Source organism: Etheostoma spectabile, chromosome 13, assembly GCF_008692095.1.
Source record: "Etheostoma spectabile isolate EspeVRDwgs_2016 chromosome 13, UIUC_Espe_1.0, whole genome shotgun sequence".
NCBI lineage: Eukaryota > Metazoa > Chordata > Actinopteri > Perciformes > Percidae > Etheostoma > Etheostoma spectabile.
The window spans coordinates 938,573-965,170 of record NC_045745.1 but is presented as its reverse complement, the minus strand read 5'-3'; the positions used below and the strand labels follow the sequence as shown (position 1 = coordinate 965,170).

The 26,598-nt window shown below is 40.3% G+C and overlaps 1 protein-coding gene and 1 long non-coding RNA gene across 5 annotated transcripts in view; both read right to left on the bottom strand.

Moving 5' to 3' along the window:
• Window positions 1–561: 561 nt before the first annotated feature.
• Window positions 562–26,598, bottom strand: part of jhy (junctional cadherin complex regulator) — a 39,220-nt gene continuing 13,183 nt past the window's right edge. Inside the window, exons 3-9 of one of the 4 annotated variants that reach the window (XM_032533052.1) lie at window positions 25,250–25,916; window positions 20,878–20,961; window positions 18,838–19,268; window positions 17,761–18,043; window positions 6,019–6,105; window positions 3,763–3,891; window positions 562–2,299 (exon numbers count right to left, since the gene is read on the bottom strand). In XM_032533052.1, the coding sequence (XP_032388943.1) occupies window positions 2,090–2,299; window positions 3,763–3,891; window positions 6,019–6,105; window positions 17,761–18,043; window positions 18,838–19,268; window positions 20,878–20,961; window positions 25,250–25,916 (1,891 nt within the window). In that variant the 3' untranslated portion in view covers window positions 562–2,089. The remainder of the gene's footprint in view (window positions 2,300–3,762; window positions 3,892–6,018; window positions 6,106–17,760; window positions 18,044–18,837; window positions 19,269–20,877; window positions 20,962–25,249; window positions 25,917–26,598) is intronic. The other 3 variants (XM_032533054.1, XM_032533055.1, XM_032533056.1) reach the window with 3 other exon arrangements.
• LOC116700140 (uncharacterized) lies at window positions 9,567–13,807 on the bottom strand. The gene is made up of 3 exons (XR_004334578.1): window positions 13,779–13,807; window positions 9,796–9,904; window positions 9,567–9,687 (listed from the first exon to the last, which is right to left on the bottom strand). It is a non-coding gene; the product is annotated as an uncharacterized LOC116700140 (long non-coding RNA).

Sequence of the window (26,598 nt, the reverse complement as noted above, 5' to 3'; positions counted from 1 at the left end):
CCTAATAGCAGGGCCATCAGCTCATTTTCAGGAAGCCTGCCGCTTTGTGAAAGCGTGCTTCTCACATCAAAGCGTCCACGTCTGCCTTAGCTTCCCAATGGGCAGAAAGGGATGCTAATTTGGCCTCCTTCATGTATAGCGGTGAAAGACTCCTTCAATTAACTGGATTTCAATGGCCAAAAATGAGTAGGTGGGACCTAAAAAAGATGCAAAGAGACTCCGTCTGGATAGGCAGCGTTTCTCATTAAATTAAAAAGGGCTCTGTCATTTGTTTCCAACCACGCATCTGAGGACTTAACACTAAAAACACAGAGCTTCAAAGAGTCCATGATGGGTTAAATAGAGCCTATAATCTAATTAAAATATTGCACAGAGGTAAATAGTGCTTTGATAATGATCTGAGGTCCAATAAGTAAAATGAGCTGCTTGAGAGTGTTTTTGTGTTAGGGAGGAGTTACTACTTGGAAGATGGCTACAACACAAAGGACTGTCCCCGTATCAGTGTCATCTTTCATTTGACCAGGAGTTTCTACACTGAAAAAGAAAAGAAAAACAGACCCACAACAAAGAGTGTGTGCTTTTTATTCAAACAGTGTAACCATGCGTAATTAGGTGAAAGGAGAAACATTTATAATGTGGCTAAAAAAACAAAATGGGAATCACCTGTGTCTTCCATGAAAAAGAGGGTGTGGGGACATTAGCTAGTGGTGTGGGATAGTGTTGACATACTACTGCAACTTAATTTCATTAAGGCCAATGGGTCTCCATTGAAGTTCACCTCGTCCTTGTCTGACAGACACAGTTTAATATCTGTCTATTGAGCAGATACAGTACATGCATATAGTTATGTCTGATCGTTTCACATATACAATCATATTACCTAAGTGCAAATACGTAAATCAATATAATGAACTGCATAGAAATCTAAGGATCAGATGGTTACTGCGTGTGTGTGTGTGTGTAAATATATTACAACAGGAAGGACTGATTCATATTTAAGAGCTACAGCTGCGTCATCATTCATCTTAGCAAACTGAAGAAGAATTCAAGAACATCAGGTTTACTGTAATAGTCAACAGTGCAAAGACTCATTTCTGCCATTCTTCTATTTTTTATTTTCGGGGGGGGGGGAAGGGGTTATACACCTGTTCCCTATCCGACCCATGCCAAACTGTACATGCACACACTTTTTAACATAGCTTTTATCCTATAGGTCAGACAATATAATAAGTGCCTTACAATTTAAATGTGTTGTACAACTTTCTAAAATATCTAACTACCTGTATAGTCTGCCTCAGATACACAGCAACTCTAATAACTATAACTGATTTTGTTAGGATTATGTTTGGGCTTTTGGGGACGCTCTACATGTGTTTACATGTTTTTGATACCAGTAATGTTTTATATAGAGAAGATCATAGTAAGATAATTTAAAAAGCTCTGTTTTGCATGTTTGCAACATTGCATATCCATTTCAAGTGCACAGTCAGGGACAGAATGTCATTGAACATGATTACTGTACTCAAGGAGTGAAAACACAACATTGCCTGATCATGCATGACAGTACCTTTAAACGCTGCAACAACAATCAACAGACTAAATCAAACTCTGAACTATAGTCCCTTCTTAAGCTGTAGTCAAGTCTACATCAAGGAGTTAGGGTCTCAGTGGTTAATTCCTCTGTGTGTTGTGTGGCTTGGTGGCAGTTGTGAGATTTTGTGGCTCCATTAACTTCCAAGATTTAAGCAAGCACAAATCCCAAATCCAAGCAACAAATTGACCATTGTCAATCTATTCTCTGGCATCTATGGAGAAAACAAATTTCTTGTCCATTCTGACCTGATGACACACAATGTTAAAAGTAACACAGATGCTGGCTGAGGCTGCCAACCTCCTCAGAATTTATGTTTTTCCATCTTTTTGTAATTATTTTGAGAATCTGTACAAAACGTATGTACGTGGTAATGAATGCTGATGTGACACTAGGCCTAGCAAATTTAATAAGGCAGCAACATGTTTCCTATGTCTTGGAGTGTGAATCTATGAGAGCATGGGTTCCATGGACTGTTTATGTGAATTGCACCTTGCCTCAGACAGCATGTACTTTTCTGAAGAGTGCCACAGCCTGCTTTTCTTCTTCATGCCGTTTTCGAAGGACTTCCAGTGTGGCCAGCTGGGAGACGTCCAAGTCCTCCAAGTAAGGAGCAGGCTCAGTGAAGCCTTCGGACCGGTGCTTGGGTCTCTGTTTTGGTTGAGACTGTACAGGGGGTTTGGCTATGGTTTTGGCATATTCCAAGGCCTGAGATTGAAAGAGATTGACAGAGATCCACGTATGTTAGTGTACTAACTAATGACATTACCATCAGAAATGTCTGTAAAACATCTGTCCACCATAGACTTTTTCAAAATAGTCATGGTTGTGTTTCTCTAATGTACAGTACAAAGGTAGATGTCATTCTATGACTTTACTCATACACTAGTCTACATCTACGACGTTCCACTTCCAAGATTGCTCCATTGCAGACAGAAATTACGCAGGAATTTTTAGCTCATTTAGGCCGGATGTCCGTCACCTTCCTCTTTTTTCGGTTGGCGTTCTAACCTCTCGTGGATTTCTGAGGACTAAGATTAACTGCTCCTCAAATCTCTGCAAGGTAAATCCAGACAGCTATCTAGACTATCTGTCCAATCTGAGTTTTCTCGCGCACGACTAAAACTATATTTTCCAGCAAAAATAAGTTCCGTCCCAAGGCTTTTTTGCAGCGGCACCGTTGCGCCGCACCACCCTAGAGGATTGCAATTGGTTTAAAGAAATGACAATAAACCAGAGCACATTTTTCTCCCATCCTGGAATGCTTGTGGATTAGGCAGACCTTCCTCCTATGTGAGAGTACTGATGCACATAATACAGTATGTGTTATGTTATGTGTGATTCTGTTAGTGGACAAAGTGAAATTAGTGGTTTGTTGAGCTAACCATGGTAACCTAAGCTGCCACGCACCGTGCTCAGGCTGGGTTTTTATGACAATTTATAGTATCACACATGATCAATGCTTGTCACAGGACTTCTAATAAGCAGCAGATAGTTGATCAAGATGGCTTTGTTATTGGTTATAAATAAAATGCCCTTACATATTAATTGATGGTAAAATAATTTGACAGTTTATTTAGTGTATTGCGATCAAATTCCATCAAAGCATGCAGCAAGATTATGAATAGTAATATAAAAATTATTAATACGATAAAAATTACACACTGTGTACCCTGTTTGTGAACAATGATGAGACTTTAAGTTTATCAAGCTAAGCATTCATCTGCACTTTCTCTGCAGTGCTCCTTTCTGGAGTATAATAACGTACTAGCTTTTAATTCTCTGGGTGTGTTGTGTTGATTATATTCATTCACAATACTATGCTATTAAATACACACACATATAAGAACACAACTGTTATTATTATTCAATATACAGTATTTTACTGTAAAGAATGATCCTGTTTTGCTGACCAGCTGTGTGAGAGCAGTTATCCAGGATCAACAATGTTGTGCTGAATGAATCCGGATAACTCCCTCACTTACACCAAACACTAAACACCGAAGCTCTGTAACACAGCTCCCAGGCTGGAACCATGCAGTGACATTCTCCCTAATCTCATACACTCTTTCTTTGATATATTACTTGGTCGCAACTTGTCTCTCACACACACACACACACACACACACACACACACACACACACACACACACACACACACACACACACACCTTCATCCTGGGAACTTTCTTGTCATTGCCTTCCGGGTCCTTGGCCAGTAGAAAGGGAATCCTGCTAATGGTTTTGTTCTGCTCGCGGATCACATTTGAATACAGCTTCTGTCGTTTCATTTTCTCAGCATAATGATGGTGAAAGAGAGAGAGAGAGTAATAGATGGTAGATTATAAAAGAGGGTTTAATTAACTGAGCCATTTCTCCCTTAAGTCCCTTCTCTGTGTGCACCCCCCACCCCGGCAGAGCCTCTCAACGCAGCCCAACAAAACCAAACACAGGGAGCCATTCAGCTGGCCTATCAACATTTACACATATCATTCACTAATAGGCTTGGACCTGGAGATGCCCAGGGCTCAATCTAGTGTAACTTGGCCAAACATCCTCACTTTTTACAACAGGGGATTGACAAAAGATACATCACAGCACAAAGCACTTAACTTCTTAGGGGTACTCTCATTTGCTTTGTAAATGTAATTGTATCATTGGAACAGCATGGGAGCCTTTAAATGATGAACTCGGACAATTGGAAGAGGGTCAGTGGAAACACAATGACACTAGTGGACGTCCAGATTTAGGCACAGGAGACAGAATGAAAGACAGCTAATCATGTCCAAACAAATTTGAATAGAATTTTTTCCTGCGAGTTATTCCTTACAACTGATATTGCCTCACAGAAAATTAATACAACATCCTGGTATGCAGGGCAGCTTTTGTATTGTGTTTTTCTGTATCATCCTCAAGTGTGTTTGTCTAGAAAAGAATATTAAAGGCCAGAGAGGCTCTCAAATATAAAAAGCAATAAACGCTAGTCTCCATATTAATTTCAGCCTCATATTGGTAAAAAACTCTCCTAAAATAGATACATGCATATAAGAATATACCAGACTGCTGACATGGAAGCTACAGGGGCAATGTGTGTCTGCCTGCCTGTGAGCTGCCCTGCTCGGTGAGAACAAAGAGGGACTCTATCTATCTCTCAATAAATCCATACTATGTTTCTTTCAGCTTTCTTTTAAACTTACTTACTGTTTGTCAACAGAAATATTTCTGGCAGTAAAATGGCCCTATAGCTTTCCACATGTGATGGGAATACGATTTTGTGGAGGAGGAGGTGGTCTGTCAAGGGCAGAAACACCTTTCGGTGGCCTAACGCAGAACTGACTTAGTGTGAATTTGTGTGTGTACCTTTTTGTTTAAGGGTTTGTTTGGCTTAGTTTATTTTATATAATTTAGCCTTTCAATATTCAGGTCTATTTATAATTTAGGATTTTTTTCATCTTTTATTATTTGATTTTTCAGCTTACCTACATATTTACCCTATATTGTCTTTTTATAATAAATGAACCAAGTAAGAGTTCTTACTGAGTGTTAAGGATTAGTGATCTGATGAATCGGTTGGCCAATTAATTGGGATACAGAATACAGAATAATGCCATTTGGGGATAAACAGCATCAGCTGAAGCCTGCACTTATGATTAACAAAATTTGTCTGCAGACACATCTGCAACCTTGGCAGTGTGGCTGCTGTAGAACAAAGTTAGCGCCCCCCCTTGTTTCAGTTTTTGCCATTTTAAGGGCAGATGTCAGTGTTACGGAAGCACGCGTTAAACAAGCTAAATTATCTTACATGGCCCAAAAAAAGCTATGTTGCCGATGAGTAAAATATTCAACAGATTTGTCTTTTGGTCACATGTAACTGTGAAGCCCCCTACAGTTTTCAAAACTACACTGTGAGTTATAGCCTAGCGCTAAACACAGCCTAAACATAAAAAATGCAGTCAATAACAGTGTTAAATATTTGTTTATTTACGTTCAGCAATTTAGGGTCTCATTTGTTATTATTGTGAAATAGTTGTATTTTATCAGATGCCATTGGCCGTTGGCCCTGCTCTCTAAATTTTGGCATCAGCCAATCAGCTGTTGAAAAACCCATATTGGACAACCTCTATTTAGGATCCCAGTGTGGGGTAAAAATGTCCACATTAATTGAGCTATGAGCAACTGCAAACCAAAATACCGGATGTATTACCCCCCTCCAAAAACCAAGAGCAGCATTACTAAATTATATTCCCCAATACTACAAAACATTTTCACAGCCATGTTGATTATTTCAGAAAACAAAATGATAGGCCTGCTCATGCATTATCTAACAATATCTTAATCCATCGTAGCAGTTTCTGGATTAATGAACCCACCTAACTAAAATGTTCTGCTGATATGAAGCTGACTGACATGGTCAGGACACTACTTACTGTCTTTTCAATGGCTGAGTAGTCAGGGCCCAGGCCTCGCAGATTTATATCGGACTTCAGCTGCTTGTAGTCTTTCAGGCTGTATGCCTAAGAGAGAGAGGAAGAGAGAGAGAGAGAAAGAGATTTATGTTTTGCAAGTGTGCAAGTGACACTTTTGATAACGTAATTTGAAGCTGACTGTTGTTGAACTCCATTTGTTCTGATGGCTGTCAAAATGGCACCATGGCTCAAACAATAAGTTCCCCGACGCAATTTTGATCAATTTTGATGTCTCTCATTTTAAATGGTGCATTAAGAATTAAATCACAAATAATTCACCAAATGCCTGGCAGGCAACATGACTCCCCTCAATGTGAGTGACACTGTCTTCACCAAACATTTTGTAACACAAAAACACTGACTGAATCAAACTTTATAATTCAGTGGATTCTAATAAACTATCAGAAAGTGAAGAATAGTTTCACTACTACTGATGTACTGTACATGAATGCGATACACTACTGTATCCCTGTCTCGAAATATTCTGGCTAGTCAACACAGTATTGCAGAATGGGAAAAAAACCTGCTCTGGTTTATTGGGTGCTAAGAGCCGGATGGAGCCACGGTACCGATGCAAAATAGCCTTGGGATGGAACTTGTTTTGGTGGAACATGTGTACGTTCAAAAGCAGTTTTAGTTGTGCAACTAACCCAGATTGGACAGATAGTCTAGCTAGCGGTCTGGATTTACCCTGCAGAGATCTGAGGAGCAGTTAACCACAGTCCTCAGAAATCCCCCGGAGGTTAGAACGGCAACACAAAAAAGAGGAAAGGGACGGACATCTGGCCGTAAAAGAGGGATATGGAATATGGGTGGAATATCCGGCGTCACCTGAACGGATTGTTGAGGAACGTTGTTAATATCTGTATCCCTAAAAACAACATAGACTTACTGCAGGGTGGGAAATTAACCTTTTTGCCCACCAGCCACAGTGGCGGGTGGATGCCCAATTTTACCAGCCACTTATATTTTTTACCAGCCACTTTTTCCGTAATTTAAATTTAAAAAAGAAAGTGCAATAGTTTAGTAATTGCTTCATTAAATTATTTTTATTATTAATACATATTTATTAATATTAATATTTAAATATAAAAATACTTTCAGAAGACCTCACTCTTAATCAATGCTCTACCTAACTCAAATCAGCTGTTGGAGGCATTTACCTTCCTACTAAAGCAGAATCGTATTAGAATCGTTACACAACCAAAGAGTCACAACCCTGCTTTAAATAATTGTTTCTCCCTTTGCTATGAGCAAAGAGTCTGGTCTTCGGGCTCCTTCGTCGCCACCACCTGTTGTCTAGATTCCATTGGGGGGGTCTGATGGTTCTCTACCCCTATATATAGATATTCTAAAGATTTGTATAGCGATGGAGTCTAATCGCCAAAGACTTTGTACATTTTCACCTTATTTGCATTTCTGCAAACATGTCTCTTCTGATTGAAATATTGCGCATCTGTTCATGTGCGTTGCAAGAGTTATGTTTCCGTTTATGGAATGTGTTATTCAGTGCAAATATAACCCAGAATGTAGTTTAATCTCAGTAATGATAGTGTATTAGGTAAATTACTGTTGCTCTGTTAAAGACAAACGTTCCTCTGTACTGTTGTTATGCAGATCATGGAGATCTGATTGAGTCTAGACTTTACAGCACCGTAGTTAAGTGAAAGTAGGTCAAGTTGTAATGTACCAGTGGCAGCATGTAATACCGTCTATTTACAGAGGGCATTTGAATGTATGTCTGATCAACTGCCAATTTAGGGGACCCTAAAAATCTCTACCCTCATTTTTCCTTTGCCACTTATCCAAAAAATACCTTCTCTTTTTCTTTACTTCGCCCTCAACAGCTGCTACTTCTGGCTCGGCGACGGGCCTCTTAATACCGGGGATATGTTGCCACATTTTTTAAACCGATGTCACAGACTAGCACTGAAAACCACTCTACCCGCCACTGTGGCTGGTATACAAGGCAAAGTCACCTCCCACTTTGAAAAAGTACCCCCCATTGGCTGGTGGCGGGTGCTAATTTCCCACCCTGACTTACTGTGTACAGAGAAATATCTGACAACAATAAAAGTCTCAGATGACATTCCTTGGGACAAAATCGGATCAAATAGGGCAGGGTGACATGTTTGGGGGATTCTTGACATGATGAAGCCAGATTCTGTTTCATGCTCAGCTGCACATGCCTCACACCCAGTGACAGTGTTTATGCTCTCAGCCACACAAGTGACGTGGCTCCAAATGTTGCTCGGTCAGCCCACCACTTTGGTAACTATTGGATTATCCAACTATCGGATGGACCTATGCCTTCTATGTTCAGCACAACCCCAAAATCCATATGCCATATTAAATAAAAATTGTATTACACTTCTACTAATTAAAGGTATAATATGTGATTTTTGTCAGTTGGTGTTGTACACACAGCTTTCAAAGTTGCCCAAACCTCCCAAGAGAGAGAGAGAGAGAGGGAGAGAGAGAAAGAGAGAGAGAGAAATGGGGGGAATAGAGATTTTGATTTTTCAAAAACACTTTATTTTACCAAATCAACACCACTTGTATTACTTCAATAATAAATAGAGCCATAAGAAATCTTTGCACAACAAACAGGGCGGCTGTGGCTCAGTGGTAGAGTGGTTGCCTGCCAATCGGAAGGTTGGTGGTTCGATCCCCGCCCCTGCAGTCATTGTCGAAGTGTCCTTGGGCAAGACACTGAACCCCGAGATCCCCCCGGTGCTGCGCATCGGTGTGTGAATGTGTATGAGTGTATATCTGATGAGCAGGTGGTTCCTTGTATGGCAGTATACAGTATAGAATATATGTGACATCTATGTATTTAGTATGTGACATGCACTGCATATGAATTTTCTGTAAACTGCTTTGGCAACCATGTTTTCTTTATTCATGCTAATAAAGCAATATTGAGAGAGAGAGAGAGAGAGAGACTTTCCATGAAAAGCAGCTCCTTCAAAATGAGCTCCTGATTTTTGGTCCTTTTTTGTTACTTTTTTGTTTTCGAAAATGAGACAAACTCACAAATATCTACACTGAAAACTCAACTATACCTTGAGGAATAAAAAGAAACATCCGGAAGAGGAAAAAACCCAAAGGAAAACAAGAAAATACTTGCTGAACATCTGAAAGAAACCACCAACTGTCAACTGCCACCATCAGGATGAAAAAAGAAACATCTCAAATCTAGACCCATTTTTCTACAAAGTGAGTGACTACGTAACTGTGCTGAAAGTTTGAAGAATTTTATGTTATTACTTTAAAACTCTGTTTTTTTAAAGAAGTATGTTGAGATGAAGTTAAACGCTAACCCAGGAGCTTTCATATTAGCTAGGTAGCAAGCAGAGTAAGACATCTACAAAAATGGGACAGTTATGGTACAAGGTGACCTAAAACAGTTTGATTTCTCAAACTGTTTTAGGTCACCTTGTACCATAACTGTCAGACTATAAAAAAGCACAGAGAGAGAACACAACCCTGAGCGAAACCATCCAAATTGACAGCACTCCCTCAAGCGGCACCACATCTGAAGCTCCAGAAAGAAAAAATTACCCTACCAGTTCGGCTCAAGCTCAGATGCAAAACACAAAGACCCTCCTTAAAGAACAGTTTACACAACTGGAAATAGAGTTGGTCCATCTGAGGGAACAGGTGAACAGACAACAACCAGAGAACACCAGGACAGAGAAGCTGCTCTTCACCAGGCTCAGAGAGCAGCACAAAGACTTGGAAATAGGGCTAAAAAGTGCTCAACAAGAAAGAGACCATCTGAAGAATGAACTGGCCGGCCTGACAGAAAAAGTAGAAGAATTTCAGAGAGAGAGAGAAGGCAGAGCTGAACATGCTGACAGAGAGACTGCAGAGGAGAGAGAGCAAAGTTGACAACCTTCAGGAGCAGCTAGGCCTCCACCTCACCCACTGCACCCAGCCACCTGAGAAAGCCACAGTAAGTCTTCCACAACTTACAGCTCCCCCACCAACCCAAACTGCATCCTCCTCACCCCACCCAACCGAGTCTACACCTGCCTTACTTCACCCTGCCCAACCTGCCTTATCTCCTGCACCACAGACACAGCATGGCTCCACTCCCTCCAGACCACACATTGTGCTCCTAATAGATTCAAATGGGAAATTAACAAAAAAATAAACTGTTCCCAAACCACTGTGTACAGAAGTTGTGGTGCCCTACAACTACAAAAGCCCTGGAGCTGCTAAATGAGGACAGACTTGGATCTCCCAGCCTCATTTAGAAACATTAAGTATTTTAAAAGTATTATGTCTTTTTCTATCTCTTGTTGGAATGTTCAGGGCCTCCGGTCCTCAGAATGCAGAGTTCCTGAAGGAGATCAACACTACTGACATTGTTGTCCTCCAGGAAACATGGTGTAAAGGTTCTTCCAGTGGTCGTCCAATAGGTTACAAAGAAATGATTGTCCTGTCCACCAAATTAAAAGAAGTTACTCAGTGGAGAGAATCAGGAGGAATGATAATTTGGTATAAATCTGAATATATCGATTCAATAGAATTAATCAAAAGAGGTCTCTCAGGTGACAAAGATATATTCCTCTATCCCACATACAGTACATTCCCCCCCCTTCTGAGTCACCCTATTTCAATGAGGACAGTTCTCCATACACAAAGAAGCGATAAACCGATTTCAGATTTTTAATCTGTGGCGATCTGAACACCAGAACAGCAGAGAAATTAAACACTATAGACAGCCATGTAAACCTGAACATACTAGGGAACAGCAGCCTAATAAACTCCACATATCTCCCCAGAAACAACTACTGAGTGACTTAGGTCTATATATTGTCAATGGCAGAATAAGAGGAGATTTTCGGTAGATGCACCCACAGTTCTTCCCTTGGCAGCAGTACTGTTGATTATTTTATCTCTGACCTTTACATTTTTAATATTCACAGTCAATCCCCTTACTCCTCTGTCTGACCATACTAAAATAACAATCTATCTGAGTAGAGGAAATCTCAAACACAAAGAACCAGATTCTAATAATCTACAAATCTCTACCCAGTCCCACAAATGGACTGCGAGCAGCACTGATCTCTACTGAAAGGCAATGGACAGTCCACAAATCCAATAATTCTTGGATGATTTTCTTTGTATATCCTTTCCTTACAGTGAACAAGATGTGAATTTAGCTATTAACGACATAAATGCCATTTTTGACAAGGCAGCAAAACTAACAAATTTAAAGAGGAAAAGAAAAACCAAAATATTAGTGGTGAAAAATGGTTTGATAATAATTGTGAAAATATAAGGAAAGAACTAAGATATGTGTCAAATCAGAAACACAGGGATCCAAATAACCAAACTGTACGCCTTCTTTATGGAGAAACACTGAAAGAATACAAACATTTACTAAGAACAAAAAGGGACCAGCATAACAAAAATCAGCTTAACCTAATTGAAGAATAAATACAATCCGATCAATTCTGGGAAAATTGGCATTAACTAAACACAACATCTAAGGAGGAATTAGCAATCCAAAATGAGAATATTTGGAGCACCCATTTTACTAACCTTTACGGCAAAATAACAAGTAACCCAGGCCAACGGGAAATAAAGAGGATATTAAAAATCCTTGAACAAGAACTAACAAACAAAATGAAAAAGCTTAAACTCCAAAAGTGCCTGACGTCTGTGGTGCTGACTGCATTTTAAATGAAATTATCAAATACAGAGATAATAAATTCAAATTGGTCATCCTCAAAGCTTTCAATATCATTCTAAATACAGGTATTTTCCCAGCTACTTGGACTCAAGGACGGATAACCCCAATTGACAAACATGGAGACAAGTTTGACCCAAATAACCAGGAATCTGTGTCACCAGTAACCTGACAAAACTATTCTGCAGTATTATGAATAGCAGAATGTTCCAATTCATTAGTGAACACAATATCCTGAGCAAAATTCAAATTGAATTTCTCTTAAAATATCGCAGATCAGACCACATCTTTACTCTCCACACCCTCATTGACAAACAATTCAACCAGAACAAAGTAGACTTTAAAAAAGCACTTGATTCAATTTGGCATGATGGTCTTTTCTATAAATTGACTAAAATGGGTATTGGAGGAAAAACAATATCATAAAATCTATACAAACAACAAATCTTCAGTTAAAATTGCCCACCAACAAACACATTTCTTTCCTCAAAAACAGGAGTGAAACAGGGGTGCTGCCTGTCCCCGACTTTGTTCAACATTTATATAAATGAATTGGCAAAAAATCTGGAACATTCTACATCCCCTGGTATCACTCTGGGAGATACTGATAAAATGTTTGTTATATGCTGACGATGTAGTCTTCTTGTCCTCTACAAAAGAAGGCCTAAAACAACACCTGGATCTCCTGCACAGTTTCTGTCAGACCTGGGCTCTGACTGTCAACTTAAACAAAACCAAAATATCGATTTTCCATAAAAGATCTGGAAATTACAGTAAACATCAATTCTATCAAAATACAGTTCAATTAGAACATGTGAAAAACTACACATATTTAAGTTCATCAGGTAGTTTTGAAATGGGTGTGAATGAGCTGAGAGACAAATCAAGAAGAGCATATTATGCAATTAAAAGAAAAATCAAAACAGACATTCCAATTAAAATTTGGTTAAAAATATTTAAATCGGTAATTGAACCCATCGCTCTATATTGCAGCAAAATATGGGGCCTGCTCAGTAATCATTTCAAATTTACTGACTGGGACAATCACCCAATTAAGAAATTCCATGTAGAATTTTGTAGAAATCTTCCAAGACACATCCCAGATAACGCCTGTCGAGCAGAACTAGGGCAATATCCCCTCCAAATTACAATTGAAAAAAGATCCAACACATTCTAAAACCACCTGAAAACAAGCTAGCTTTCCACTACAAAGCACTACGATACCAAGAGAGAAACATAGAAAAAAGTCCCCTCAGTCAGCTAGTCCTGTCCCTCAGCTCCCTCACCTCACAGCCCCCAGAACCTCAGGAGACCTCCCAACCCATCCGGCCCAACCAAATCATCTGCAGACAAAAACAAAAATACATGGCCCATTGGAAAGACACTACTAAACGTCAAAGCAAAATGGATTGTTACCTAGCCCTAAACCGAGAGTACACAGTAGCTGAATACTTACACCATACGTGACCCCAGACTCAGACTCTGAGCAGGTTCAGGCTGAGTGGACACAGTCTGATTGTGGAAACCGGCCGCCAAAGACAGACCTGTCTGCCTCGAGAAGACAGGCTGTGTCAGCTCTTTCCACAGAGACAGGTGGAGACAGAGCAACACTTCCTGCTTCAATGTAGCACATACACTGACCTCAGAACTCTTTACCAAAATTAAATGTACACTCCTAGATTTTGATACACTCTCTGACCAGACAAAAACACAACATCTACTTGGAGAAAATAGTGTGAGCCCTGTAGAAGCAGCGAGATATGTGAGTGTATGTCACATCCTGAGAGACAATCAGCACATCAACACGTAATATCTGGAGTTCATCTCCCCACAGTTTACCCTGCCTTCTCATTTAGTCCTCGACTTTTTGATACTGTTGATTTCCCTTTTTTATCTCAAATGTATATGTTTACTCAATGAATTGCAGGTATGTATTTCTTCTCACATTATTATCCTTGATGCTTTGGCAATATTTTTAGTTGTGACATTCATGCCAATAAAGCAATTTGAATTGAACTGAGAGAGAGAGAGAGCGAGAAAGAGAGTGATTTGTTTTGCAAGTGTGTGGGGGGGGGGGGGGGGGGGGGGGGGGGGGGAGCAGCGGTGGTTGAGCGAGCTAGAGAGTAACAGAAGAGAGAGAGCAGTGTTAGCGAGAACAAAGCAGTGAATCAACGGAATGAAACATAGTTTTCTTATTGTTTCATGATGATAACGTTCTAAAGCACAAATAAACACCCCACAACTCTGCGGAAAGGTGTTGCATGGTCAGATTTTGTGTTAATGTAGAGCTTCATCCTGCCGCTGCATTTTAATGACACGGGGCGTTGCATTTAGTAGCCTGTCAGTGGCGTCATAAATAAAACCTTTAACCCCTCTGGTTCCTCTAACTTCCGTCAAAACACAGGAATCCTGATGATACGTTCAAGAGTAATTGTAAATCATACAATGTCACAGAAAGAATAATACTCAGTAACCGTAATACAGCTTGCTTTCTTCCACACACAGCATCATTTTGTCATTGATTACATGCCACTTTGCAAAACAGTAATACATTAGAGGCCTAATTTATTGATAGATAGCAATCAATCCAGCTTGACGTTATCTGCTACGATGACAGGTAGCTCATGCTAATGCTTGGTGAGCGACATTATAAGGTTACAACATCGTTCAACCTGCTCATCAAGTTATTTTAAGTATAATTGTTTTGACCAAGGTTAAACAGCACTGGGCTACCCCACAATTATGTTCGTCAGTTGTAATGTTACAGACAGACAACTAATCTAAGGCTAATTTAGGTAGCTATCCCACCCTGATTTTTGTGCTTCACTCCCCCCCTCTAAGGGACTTCAGTCAGGATGAGAGAGGACAACAGCCGCAAGGCGACACATCCACAGGTAGCCACCAGCCAGCCAATATTAACTTACAGCAGTCCGAACCCAACCGCCCGGCGGACAGCCCCAGCCGTGGTCTCTTAGTGATGTTAACTAAAGTAACAAAAAAGCATTCACCCTCAGTGCTAAAAACATCCAAAGAAGACACTGACATGAAGTATATTGTGAAATTGTGGTTTAAGCTGCTGGCTAATGTTATCTTGCTTGCTCACTACTCAATACAAACTACCAATACAAATCAAACACAGAAAACATAATTATATTGAGGGAATTGCAGATATTTTATCAGAATGAAATGAATTACCCTTAATAAAAACATCAATAAACGTAACACGGATAAAACTATAAGGATAAACCCATTGTAAACAGATATATTTTACTCGGCAATTAACCCCACGCCACTTTACAACGTCATCAAAAGTCGGCTTTTACATCCATTGTTTTGATTGAGAGACCCCTAGCGGCAGAAATTACATCATACAAATATTAACAATTTAATATTTTATTCAACGGACATCCCTAGTATTAGTTTATTAATTGTTCTTTAGGAAAAATCCTGTATATCATACCTATATTGAGAGGTGAGGGTCGGGAGTCTCAGGACAGTCCTAAACAACTGCAGGCATGATTTTCGAATGTAAAAACATCAATGAGACAATAGTCGAATGTTGATATTCTAATTATGTATAACAGTAGGTTATTGATTACAACAAAAAAAGGGACATTTGCACGATCCCAAACCCTTCTCATCTGAGAATGCCCATGTCACAACATAGTGTCACAAATGTCTGTTACTGCACTGAAAATACTTAGGATAGTTGACTTTAGCTTGCAATACAATGGTTAATATTAGGGTTTGGGTTAATGTATGTTATTACTGTGGGAATTTGTGTTTTTAATTGATCACATGCTTGGACAGAAGCTATGCAGGTTCATGCAGGGTCGAGCCTGATTGTTTGGGTCTGATCGTAGCTCTAGGGAAGACCAAAGTTACATAACATGACCCAAACAGTATGTAGAGAATTTAAATAATTTTGCTTAACATGCAGTGTTTCCTTGTTAGGCTTTAATATAAAGTTGCAGTACTTTTCTCAGGAACATTGATGGTGAGTTGAAGCTGAAGTGCGTGCGTGCGTGCGTGCGTGCGTGCGTGCGTGCGTGCGTGCGTGCGTGCATGCGTGCGTGTGTGTGTGAGTGGGTGGGTGCATGCAATCCACAAGCTGCCCCAGACAAAAGGGAGCTAATCATTCTAGGTTTTACTTGTTGCTTTTCGAAAGGAGGATTTCAGTTTGCTTTAGCCATCCGCCATGGACACCACAGGGTACCTTTCTTCCCAAGCCCTCTCCTCTCTCTCTCCAGCCCCTAAGTCACGCTCATCTGCTTTCATGCCCAGGCACTGCAGCAAGGCTACTTTACAAATTGAGCCTGTAATCTTGTCAGACATGATGGCTAACATGGTGGGAGAGATGGGAGGTCAAGGGGTGAGGAGTGTTGTGCACCGCAGGATGGATATGTTAAGGCTCCAGTGTGAGTACAACTCTAAGCACTTAATCATACTTCCTAGCCTTTCTTGTATCTACCAAACTCATTTGCTAGTTGATGTAACAATAAATATGATACACATATAATCAGTCTGTCTGTGTTCATGCCTGAATTCCCCTGTTTCCCTGCTGTTAGGGACATTTTGGGTGAGAAGTGTATCGTTTGCTGAGATGGCCAGCCATGTTCAAGGGTGTGATTTGACTGACATTTTTTAACAATGACGGAAAAATCTGAGGGTTGTCTGTCATTTTGACAGAACACTGAGGGCAATCTACAGTAACTTTAAGGTTTTTGGCATTATTTTGGATTTAAACCCAATGCTAAACATTAACGACGCAATCTATAAACTTTAAATTCCCGCAGCCACCTCTTTTTTTTATTTTTATTTTTTTTACGACAAATAAGTGATAATGGCACAATGGCTGCAGTGTTTTTAGTGGCCTCTGCTGTCACAGCGGGGTAAAAAATCATCTGCTTCATGAATGTCTTAGTCCATCTTTTCTCTCCATGCCCTTGTATATGCATAATCTATAAGCCTGTTCTGTATAATCATTATTAAAAAATGAAAAATGAATCAATGAATATGAAATGCTTTTGAATATGTCTTATCATTACCATAATGAAAATGTCGAGTACTAAAAAAATGTCTCAGCACACAGAGATCATCTTCTTGTGCTATGGCACTTAAAGAATGGCAGCAAAACAGGCTATGCCTAAAATCAATATTTTGTTTTGTAGTTTGTCTGTAGTCAGTTTGCACCAGTAGTCTCCACCTGTATTCACAAATGAGACGAAACTAGTACAGCAAGAAGTATTTTTGCGACAACCACCTGTATTTAAAAACACCCGGTGCAGGGCTGAGTCACGTCAGGACCCATCTCAACCTGGCAAACCAAAGCAGAGGGGAAAAAGCAACAACAGCCAAATCATTAAATGCAAATGGGCATCTTTAGTGGCCCTGCACCTCACAGACTCTCTTCCTTCTAATCACCTTATCCTCTAACACATCTTTAAATGGCTTTTCAGAGCCTGCAGCTCTGTGGTTTATATAGTCATCATCTTATAGCAATTAAGTGTAGCTTAGTGGAGCCAGACAATTAACCTGATGTTTTGTGCCCTTAGTCACCAGAACACTCCTGCTGGATTAAGCTGTCCCTGCATGGAGACAGCTGAGGGGATTATTTGGGACTTCAAAGGGGCATTTATTTGTGTAACCTCTCATGTACGTGGGGATTAAAGGGGAATGCCTCTCAATTGAAGAATTCATGTGTCACTTTTGTTAGGTGAAACTGCATAATGAGTTCTTATTTTTCTAACAGGACCGTTATTATTTAGTATGTGTTGAGTGAGTTTTGTAGCCCTTGAGCTCTGTTAAAACATAGTTTAAATGCATGCACTTCCAACAGATACTCAGATGGAGTTTTCTTTTTATCTCAGATCAGATGGCAGACATACAATAATACACTGATGAAACACCAATATAACTGTTCTGCAGAAGATGAAAAAACTGTGAACATTCAGTGTCCCTCCTTCTGGGACACAGCTGAAGTTCACAGACATACAAACCTTGTAAGCGACTCTGGTCCTCAGCTGCTTCTGTTTCTCCATCTGACCCAGGTAGCTGTCAGAGCAGCTACTATGAATGGGGTAGGCTGTGTTCACACCAGGGCTTAGCTCAGGCTCTTTTCCTGCCGTTGACTCTGTTATAGGGGGCAGAACTGTGTAGGAGCCCGAAAAAGTGGTGGTGGGTGTCCTGGGGAGGTTTGGTGGGAACTGCTTAGTTTGAACCTCATTTGGACACTTTTGGTCCTCCCCTTCACAGGATAAAAGCCACTTCAATGCAGCTGTCCTGAAATACAAAGTTATTGGTGGATAAATACCAAGGAGTCCCATGTCGGCTAGTTCTACCTAGTAATAAAATCCAATCAGTGGTTAAGTGATAGTATCACAAGTGGACAGCTCTGAGTACAGGTGTTCCCACCTGGCAGCAGAATATGGCTCAAAAGTGTCCTGAGTGACCACTTTTGATCGGATCTCACCTCCCTGCTTTATATGCAAATAAACACGTGCATCATTTCCGCTTGCACATACCTGTAGGCTGTGCGTGTGTGCGTGGTCTTGTTTAACTATATTCATGACGTCCAAAAAACGTGAGTCCAGCATACTTGTGGGGTCCCAGCAGCTTTGTGGGGCCAAAATGCTGGACTCCATAAGTTTCAAGAGCTGTTTGAGGGTTAAAACTTGGTTTAAGGATTAGGGTTAGAACTAGGTGATGGTTAGGGTGAGGGTAAAGGTTAAGGTTAAGCATTTAGTTGTGATGGTTAAGGTTAGGGTAAGGGGCTAGGGAATGCATTATGTCAATGAAAGATCCCCACAAAGATAGTGCCACAAACCAGTGTGTGTGTGTGTGTCTGTGTGTGTCTGTGTGTGTGTGTGTGTGTGTGTGTGTGTGTGTGTGTGTGTGTGTGTGTGTGTGTGTGTGTGTGTGTGTGTGTGTGGTACTATCTTCTTTATATTACCGGTTGATGTTTGCAAATAGGAGTCATGTTACATTACTGCTGACATTTCCTGATTTTGCATCTTCACAATAGAACTTTTATTGTAAAGGATTTAGAAAAAATCAGTATACAGTAAATGGTTTACCTTTGCCATTGTTCAGGGCTACTCTCCAGGTTTTGCTGGTGGAGATGTGCGCTTACACCTTTGTGAGACGTCTGGGAAGACCTTCCTGGAATTGTTAGTTGATATCCGGGGGACAGGGCAAGTTCAGATAAGGGGCTCCAATTAGGACAAGCATCAGAACATGCTAAATTGATGATGTCTTCCTGGCCCCTCTGCTGGATTAACGGAAGGAGAGTGGAGGAAGTGTTGAGGTGGATGTTGGAGACCAAAGGTTGTGATGAAGTCGTCTTCTGAGGGTTGGGCTGACCTGCAGCAGCTGGTTTTGCCAATGAGGAGCTCAGACGGTCCTCCGACTCAGCGCTGACCCCCAGGGCAGGGGTCTGCTGTTGCTGTGGAGGGCGGTTGGGGTTTTCTTTCCGCTGGGCTTTCTTCCCTTCACTGATCTGAGTGACCTGGGGTTAGAGCAGGATTAACAGTTTAGGGATACAATTTTTCATTGATGTAGAATGTCAGAGCAATAAAAGAGTACTGATATAGACAGGATTGATTTAAAGGATTTAGTGACTTTTGTGTGCAGGGATGTTAATTCACAAAACCCAAACATATGGCAATATCCAAGCATATAACATGTTTCTCCACCAAAACAAATAGCCATTTAACAGATATTTTTAGTTTATTTTTATTTAACCTTTATTTAACCGGGAAGCCCCTTGAGATTGACATCTCTTTTTTGAGGGAGACCTGGCCAAGACGTCACACCAGTTACAATTTAAACAGAAATACAGCATAGACAAAATCACACATTGAGGAAAGGAACAGGTCACATGTGGAAGTTGCATTTTTGAATTACATGTGATTTTGAAATGGCCTTAAATTCATTTAATGGGACTAGATCATTTAGATGGAGCAAGTTTTGCAAGTTATTCCAAGACCATGGAGCGAAGTAAGAGAAGGCTTTTTTCCCCAGCTCAATAAAAACCCTCTGAACCTGGTAAGAGCGCCACCTGGTGGAACCGAGATGAAAACAGCTGGAATTCTGCTTGAGGAGATTACATAAATATGCCGGCAGTTTACCCAACATGGCCTTGTATAGAAACATTTACAATTGAAGTTATCTATGTAGACTTAGTGACGGCCAGCCTACCAGTTCATACAACGTACAATGATGAGTACGGGAATAAGAGTTAGGTAAGAAGCGCAGAGCACTATGGTACACAGAATCTAACAGGTGGAGAGTACTAGAGGCAGCATGCATGTAGTACTCTAATAGGGATATAGTCCCTATTATACATGACTGAAATACTGTGTTTTAATACCAGCAAAAAATGTGGGTCATATTTATATATATTTTGTAATCATTATTTTCCAAGACTACTGATGTGAATGTTGACTTTTTAAATCCATTCTGAAAGCTATTCTGTGAGATATGCTAACATGCACAGTATAGCTTGGCCTATTTCTGAAGGTGGTGTGGAGCACAAAGCATCAACTCTAAATCTACCCATTCAAACCACACAAACAACAACAGAAAAACATGAGCTCTCAATAAGAGGCACAATTCTTTCCAAGTGCGAGAAGGGCTGGAGCTCTTTTTTGCATGATCCCACCAAATTATTTAGCAGAAGTTCTATGAAGGAGTGTCTCATGCATCTAATGCTGCTGATTTAGCAAACATCAGCTTTGCCCATTCCAGAGGGAAAATATTTATTCTCATCTGCTTGGCAGCGTCAAGGTGGCTGCTCAAGTGCTCAAAATAATAATGCTTCTCCAATCCTCTCCTTTTTCACTCAGACTCCTCTTTCCTTTTTTTTTTTTTTAAATCATCTTTGGCAACCCCCGGTGCAACAACGCCATCAGTGATTGTGTCCACATTCCCTATAGGAAATTAAAAGCCAAGGAGATAGTGTCCCAACTGTGCAGCAGCTAGTTGGCCCTTGCAGGAAATTAGGCAATCAAGCTTCCATACACACAATACTGCAAAAGAAACTAGCTTTTAGAAGATTTTCACACTACGGTTTGGGCTGACATGTCCACCAAGTGAAAAGAACAAGAGTGGCTTACCCTCAACTGCTGTGTTTTTGGCTTGGGGTCTGAACTGTCCTCTTGACTGTCTGTGCTGGCAGTCTTCTTAAGAGTTCCATGCCCCTTTACACAGAACACAGAGAAAGCAACATGCTGATACTGGAGAATGGTGAGACAAACGTTCTTTATATTTTTTCTGTCTATACACTGGAAACTGAAGCCTTTACTGAAGCCCATTAAAACCTACACAACAACATCTACTGAGGCCTATCAATATTGCATCCATTACTATCAACGCCTGTCTTACTTGACCACATCATATTACATCAATTTACTGTTTCAGTTGTTCCTAATGTACCCGTTTGCAGAAGGGAAATATGTTCTGTTAATGCTGTAATGAAAATCATTTCGTTAACCCCTCAGCGGCAGAGAACCATCTGAGTGGGTCGATTGTATTGACGGGCTGAAGACTTTTTCACTGAATGCCATCAATTCTGTGAGCTTGAATAGGTGAAGGTCACAAGGAATGAGTAGATCCAACACACTTATTGATATTTATCAATAAGTGTGTATGTGATTAATCTAATAGGCTCAGGCGCTGCTATTATGCTGGGAAAGAATTCAGAGCACTGTTGGAAAAACCACCTAGACCGCATGCTGTTTCATTTATGTACGCTGTATGGTCTAGCACAGGGATCATCAACGGGGGGTCCTCAGAGTCACTGCAGGGGGGCCCTCCAAATTATTGTTAATATTTGAAAGTTTTTTCAAAACATGAATCCAACATATGATTAGGAAATATAAATCCCCACTGATGATAGGCTAACTGGTCTATAGGTAAGGTAGTCACTAAGGCGGTCATCCACAGATACAGTGCATACTAAGGATTCTCTGTGCCACATGCATGTGTAACATTAAAACATGATTTATACGATCATGCTAACAGTTATTATTTCAATAGCTTAGTATTCTATGCGCTAAAAAGGTATAATACGTTATTGTAGGCCCAGTTCATTATGTAAATTAATTTTTCATTATATACTGTATGTAGTATGGGGTGCCTGCTCCGTCTCTCTTTCCGTTAAGGGTCCTTGGTTTTAAAAAACATTGAAGACCCCTGGTCTAGCAAAAATGTTTATGCTTTTGGTATATAACTAAGCCATACATGAACTCACCGACCAAGTAAGGGAATTTTTTTAGATAGACAGACAGACAGACAGACAGACAGATAGACAGATAGACAGACAGATAGACAGACAGACAGATAGACAGATAGACAGACAGATAGATAGATAGATAGATAGATAGATAGATAGATAGATAGATAGATAGATAGATAGATAGATAGATCTGTCTGCTCTATTGTGCTAAGGTTTACTATTAGAGCAGCAGCTTGAAAGAGATTGAAATGACAGAGAGATTTTTAGAAATGTGTTACAGATGATCAATGAGGACAGAGCAGTCGTTTGGAGTTCAGAAGCAAGTGTCAGTGACTACTGTATGTCCAGCACGCTCATACATACACACACACACACACACACACACACAAACACAAACACTTTGCGCCTCCTCTCACCTTTAACCATTCCCCCTGCCATTGCCTTTTGTCACCCATTATAAACATACCAATCAGTTGGAGCAAATGATCAAGCCTGTATTGCATGTTGAGCATGGTAAGCTGTGTAATATCTTTTTTACTAAATTGGGAGGCCCGTAATTGCTTCTCTGCGAGACGATGTCACAACAAAGTCTGGCAATTGCAGCAAGCTGTATTACCTCCTGTACCCGGGGAAGATCTGCTTTTCGCAATGAAGACTTCAAAGGGGCTGTGGATCTTGAATTGCATTTAGCTGCTATTGTGGCCAGCCCAGGTAATCTTGATTAGGTGTTTAGACTGAGGCAGGGTATACAGTGGCAGAGAGCTCCCCGGAGCTTTGGTCTAAAGCTATTAAAAGATTGTACATTATGTTGCCCTGGCTTTGAAGTGAGGGCCTGCAGGAGGAGTAGGGACTCTAAGGGGTGAGTGCAATAGCAGAAGATTGATCTGCTACTTCTGTCTTTATCAAAGGAGGCCCAAGCCCCGATGACGCCAATCATTGCTACTTCCACTCTGCCGCTTGGCCGGGCTAAACATTTGCTGCATTAGGATATTGTGTACATTTAATAACATGTCTAATTATCACAAGTTGCCCTCAGATGGCTGCACTCTTCAAAAGACCAAATGGGGTATTTTAAAAGGGCCCAGTAACAACTGACTTTTCTGTACTCATATTGATTTGTGAAACTGATGCGATTTGTACAAGAAGTGTTGCTGTCTTTAGCAAGGAGTTACGGACAAGAAAGCTTTGGGTTAAATATATGTGTTTATCCTTATTATAAAAAGTTGTTTCTGTCTCTGACCTTTAATATTACATTTCCAAAAATACTTAAGGGAGAATATAACACAATTTTCATTTGTAACTTCTTGGATCATCAATATTTCATTTAGTGTGTGTGAATGAACAGCCTTATTCCAAACTCCATTCTGATCATGAGACATAACTAGAAGATGCTGTCTCAATAACTAACTTAGAACTGTGACTCTGTAGACTCAATTATACGTTTATGCATTTGATTTCGGTGTGCGTTTTCAACCTCTAATTTAATAATTGTTCAATAATGCAGAAGTCCTATGATGATGGCATCTAAAGAATGAACTGTTCAAGTTCATGCAAATTTCATATGTTTATTCTGTTTCGGGGTGAGTTGTCCATTAATCACAATGCTGCAATCAACTGCAGTTTTTAGATATTATTTTCTTTTGGTAAATGTGTTTCTTAGATATGGTTTAAAAAAGAACTATTTCCGATCAGCTTTGTTGATACATTGTACTGTTGCCGTAACAATTCATAGACTAATCCTATGATAAAACAGTAAATAGACAACATGCAAATGAGTGCCCCTTCTTTTGTGCCCTATGTCCCCCATTAAGTAAGACATGTCTTTGGGGAGACAGGGCAATGGAAAACTAATAAGCGAATTCAGAGGGAAATGACAAAACACAAGGGTTCCAGAGAGGGAAAGGCTCTGGGTCTGTTTACCATTGCACAAAGCTAACGGCTCTTGACTATGTAAATGGTGATGATATGAGACATTGTAGAGGGCCGGGGCTCAGATGGTTGGGGGTATTATAGCCAGCAAACAGTCTTGTGGCCCAACAAATGGGGAATGTGGGCCATCCCCACCAATTATGCCACTGTGCCAGGTGCAGGGACGTCTAAGAGCCTATTGGTAACCATGCGTCTCTGATGTTCTTGTTGTACACATCAACTCATAATAAGCACTGCATAGCCAGACATGGCTCTTTTCATACAGTGGAGAAGAAGGCAGATGAAAACAGCAATGCTTCTCAGCCAAATTAATTTTCCAGACTGGGTCAGGGCAAACATCATAGGATATTCTCTTATGTATGAGATGACAATAAAAGGGCATAGAGATAGCAACAATATTACTAAATGAGCAAAAGCCTGGCTCATGCAGAAGGAAGAAGACAAAAGAAAGAAGCAAGAAATTGTGGCCTGTATTCTGCTCGAGGGAAAAGCTGCAGTCAAGCCACTGCCCATAAATAGTGTCTCCAATATCAGAATAAGATTTCAGGAGTAAATATATTGACACGTGGCTACTTTTCTTATCACCTGAGTGCACCGTATCACAGATCTCTGAAAAATAGAAAGAAACACAATGTGTTGTGCATGTGCACTGCACAAGCCCCAGAACTGACCTCTGTGTTTAAAACATCTTAATACTCTAAGTGAAAGTAGTCAGGGTTCAATGGATTAAGTAATTACATAACATACCACAGCACGATCAGCACTATTAAAACCACTGATTGCCACCAATGCAATTTTGCTGTGTCCATACAATTACAATTAAGTATTTTCAATCTTGAATCATGTTAATTTACCAATAAGCTAGAATTTGTGCCTAATACACACCACAAACTTGCTGTTTGGGTTTAATACCACAATCATAACTACAGCTAGAATCTGCTTTGTTTATTTCTAAAACAATTGTTAAAGAAAAAAGAAGCCAGTAGATCCAATAGATATAGTTAATCTGTCCATCACCAAACAAAGCCACAGGAGGGATCATAAAAACTTCAACTGTCACAGTTTAAAGCTAGATTAAAAAAAAAAAATCAATATTTTTCATGTGTGTTCAATGGCTCAGCAGCCCAGGAATCATTATCAGTGTTAGTGCAGCTCCTGGTGTCTGTTTCTGAAATTGCAGCGTGTTTCAGGAGAGTGGCCAACACAGAGCTGTCTAAAAGTTTGATATCTCATTTCAAAGATCAAAACTCTCATTCAGTGATTTTAACCATAATCAGATGTTATTGGTTGAGAAAACTCTAAATTATAAGTTATATACACACCTTATTGACGGGATGAGGCATCTCCCGGTTAAGTGCATGCACACTCACATAGGATCCACATTTGGATGTGTTGCGCCCCAGTGTTTTTTTGTTGCGTTCCACTATGTCTTCGGTCAGTCTTTCAAGCTTTTTGTTCAATAAAACCTTGGGAACTGAGGGTGTGCTCATTTGTTGTATTTGAGTGGGTCCTCCTTGTGTGCGTTCGTGGATGTTCTTGGACATAGCACATATATCATTGGGCTGCTCTGGAGACCTGCTGTATTCCCCAGCATTGTCACTGTCATCTTTAGTGAAAATGCAGGATGGCTTTGAATGGTCAGCCTCTGGTGATCCAAGTTGTAAAGCATGGTTGTGACAGTGGGGAGATGTTACTGAACCAGTCTGACCATGTTGTGGGTGTAGGCGGTACGGCTGGTCAGACTCATTGCCAGTCAAATGAGGAGTCACCACAGCAGCTGGACTTGTGTCGATGATGTACCTGTATCCTGCTTTTATTCTGAGTCCTTGGCTGTCACCACATGACTGTCTAGATTTCTCTTTAGGGACTTCGTAATATTCCTCAACAGAAATTCGTGGATTCTCATTGAAGCAGCTGGCTCCCCTCAGGTTGGTCCTCCAGTTGGGGTCGTAGCGTAGCTCAGAGTAGACATCATCCGTGAGCAGCTGGCTGCGAGGTTAAAGACAGTTAATAGCAATAAAGAGCCTATGTTGAATACAACTAGCCTCAGACTAATATTTGCATCAGTAAATTATAGCTCTATTGCTAAGCTCAATTAATTATGCAACTAAATAGAATTATCAAAGAAGATGTCCATTTATGCATAGAACAGTCTCAATCATATTATTAGTAATTGGTTTAATTGTTGGCAAGCAGCTTTATTAACAACATTTCCATATCCAAAGAAAGTTTTACAGACACCTGAATGTCACATAGGCCTTTACTTAGAGGTCAAAGTAACAAGAGGCATTAGAGCATTATTAGAATGATGATGTCTTCAGACAAAAAGAGCTAGGGCTTATCAGAGACTTCTGAAATTGAAACAGATGAGGGGGATTATGTGCCTGTATTTACAGATAATTTTCGTATTTTCACCTCCAGGCTCACTAATGAGAGTGTATTTGAGAGCTACTAGCGGGGGAATGGTTTACAAACGGCAATTTTCAGCTTATGAAATGGCTTGAAAATTGCAGGCTGAAATGCTCTTTCTGATGGTGATGAAAAGATCTCATTAAAATAAATAGCAGAGAGCCTCTTTGTTGTGCTTACTGGGAGGACGAGGGGAGGCTAATTCTCCTGCCGTTATGTTGTGCGTCTGGGCGGGGAGGGGGGGGGGTTGCCTAGGTGTAGG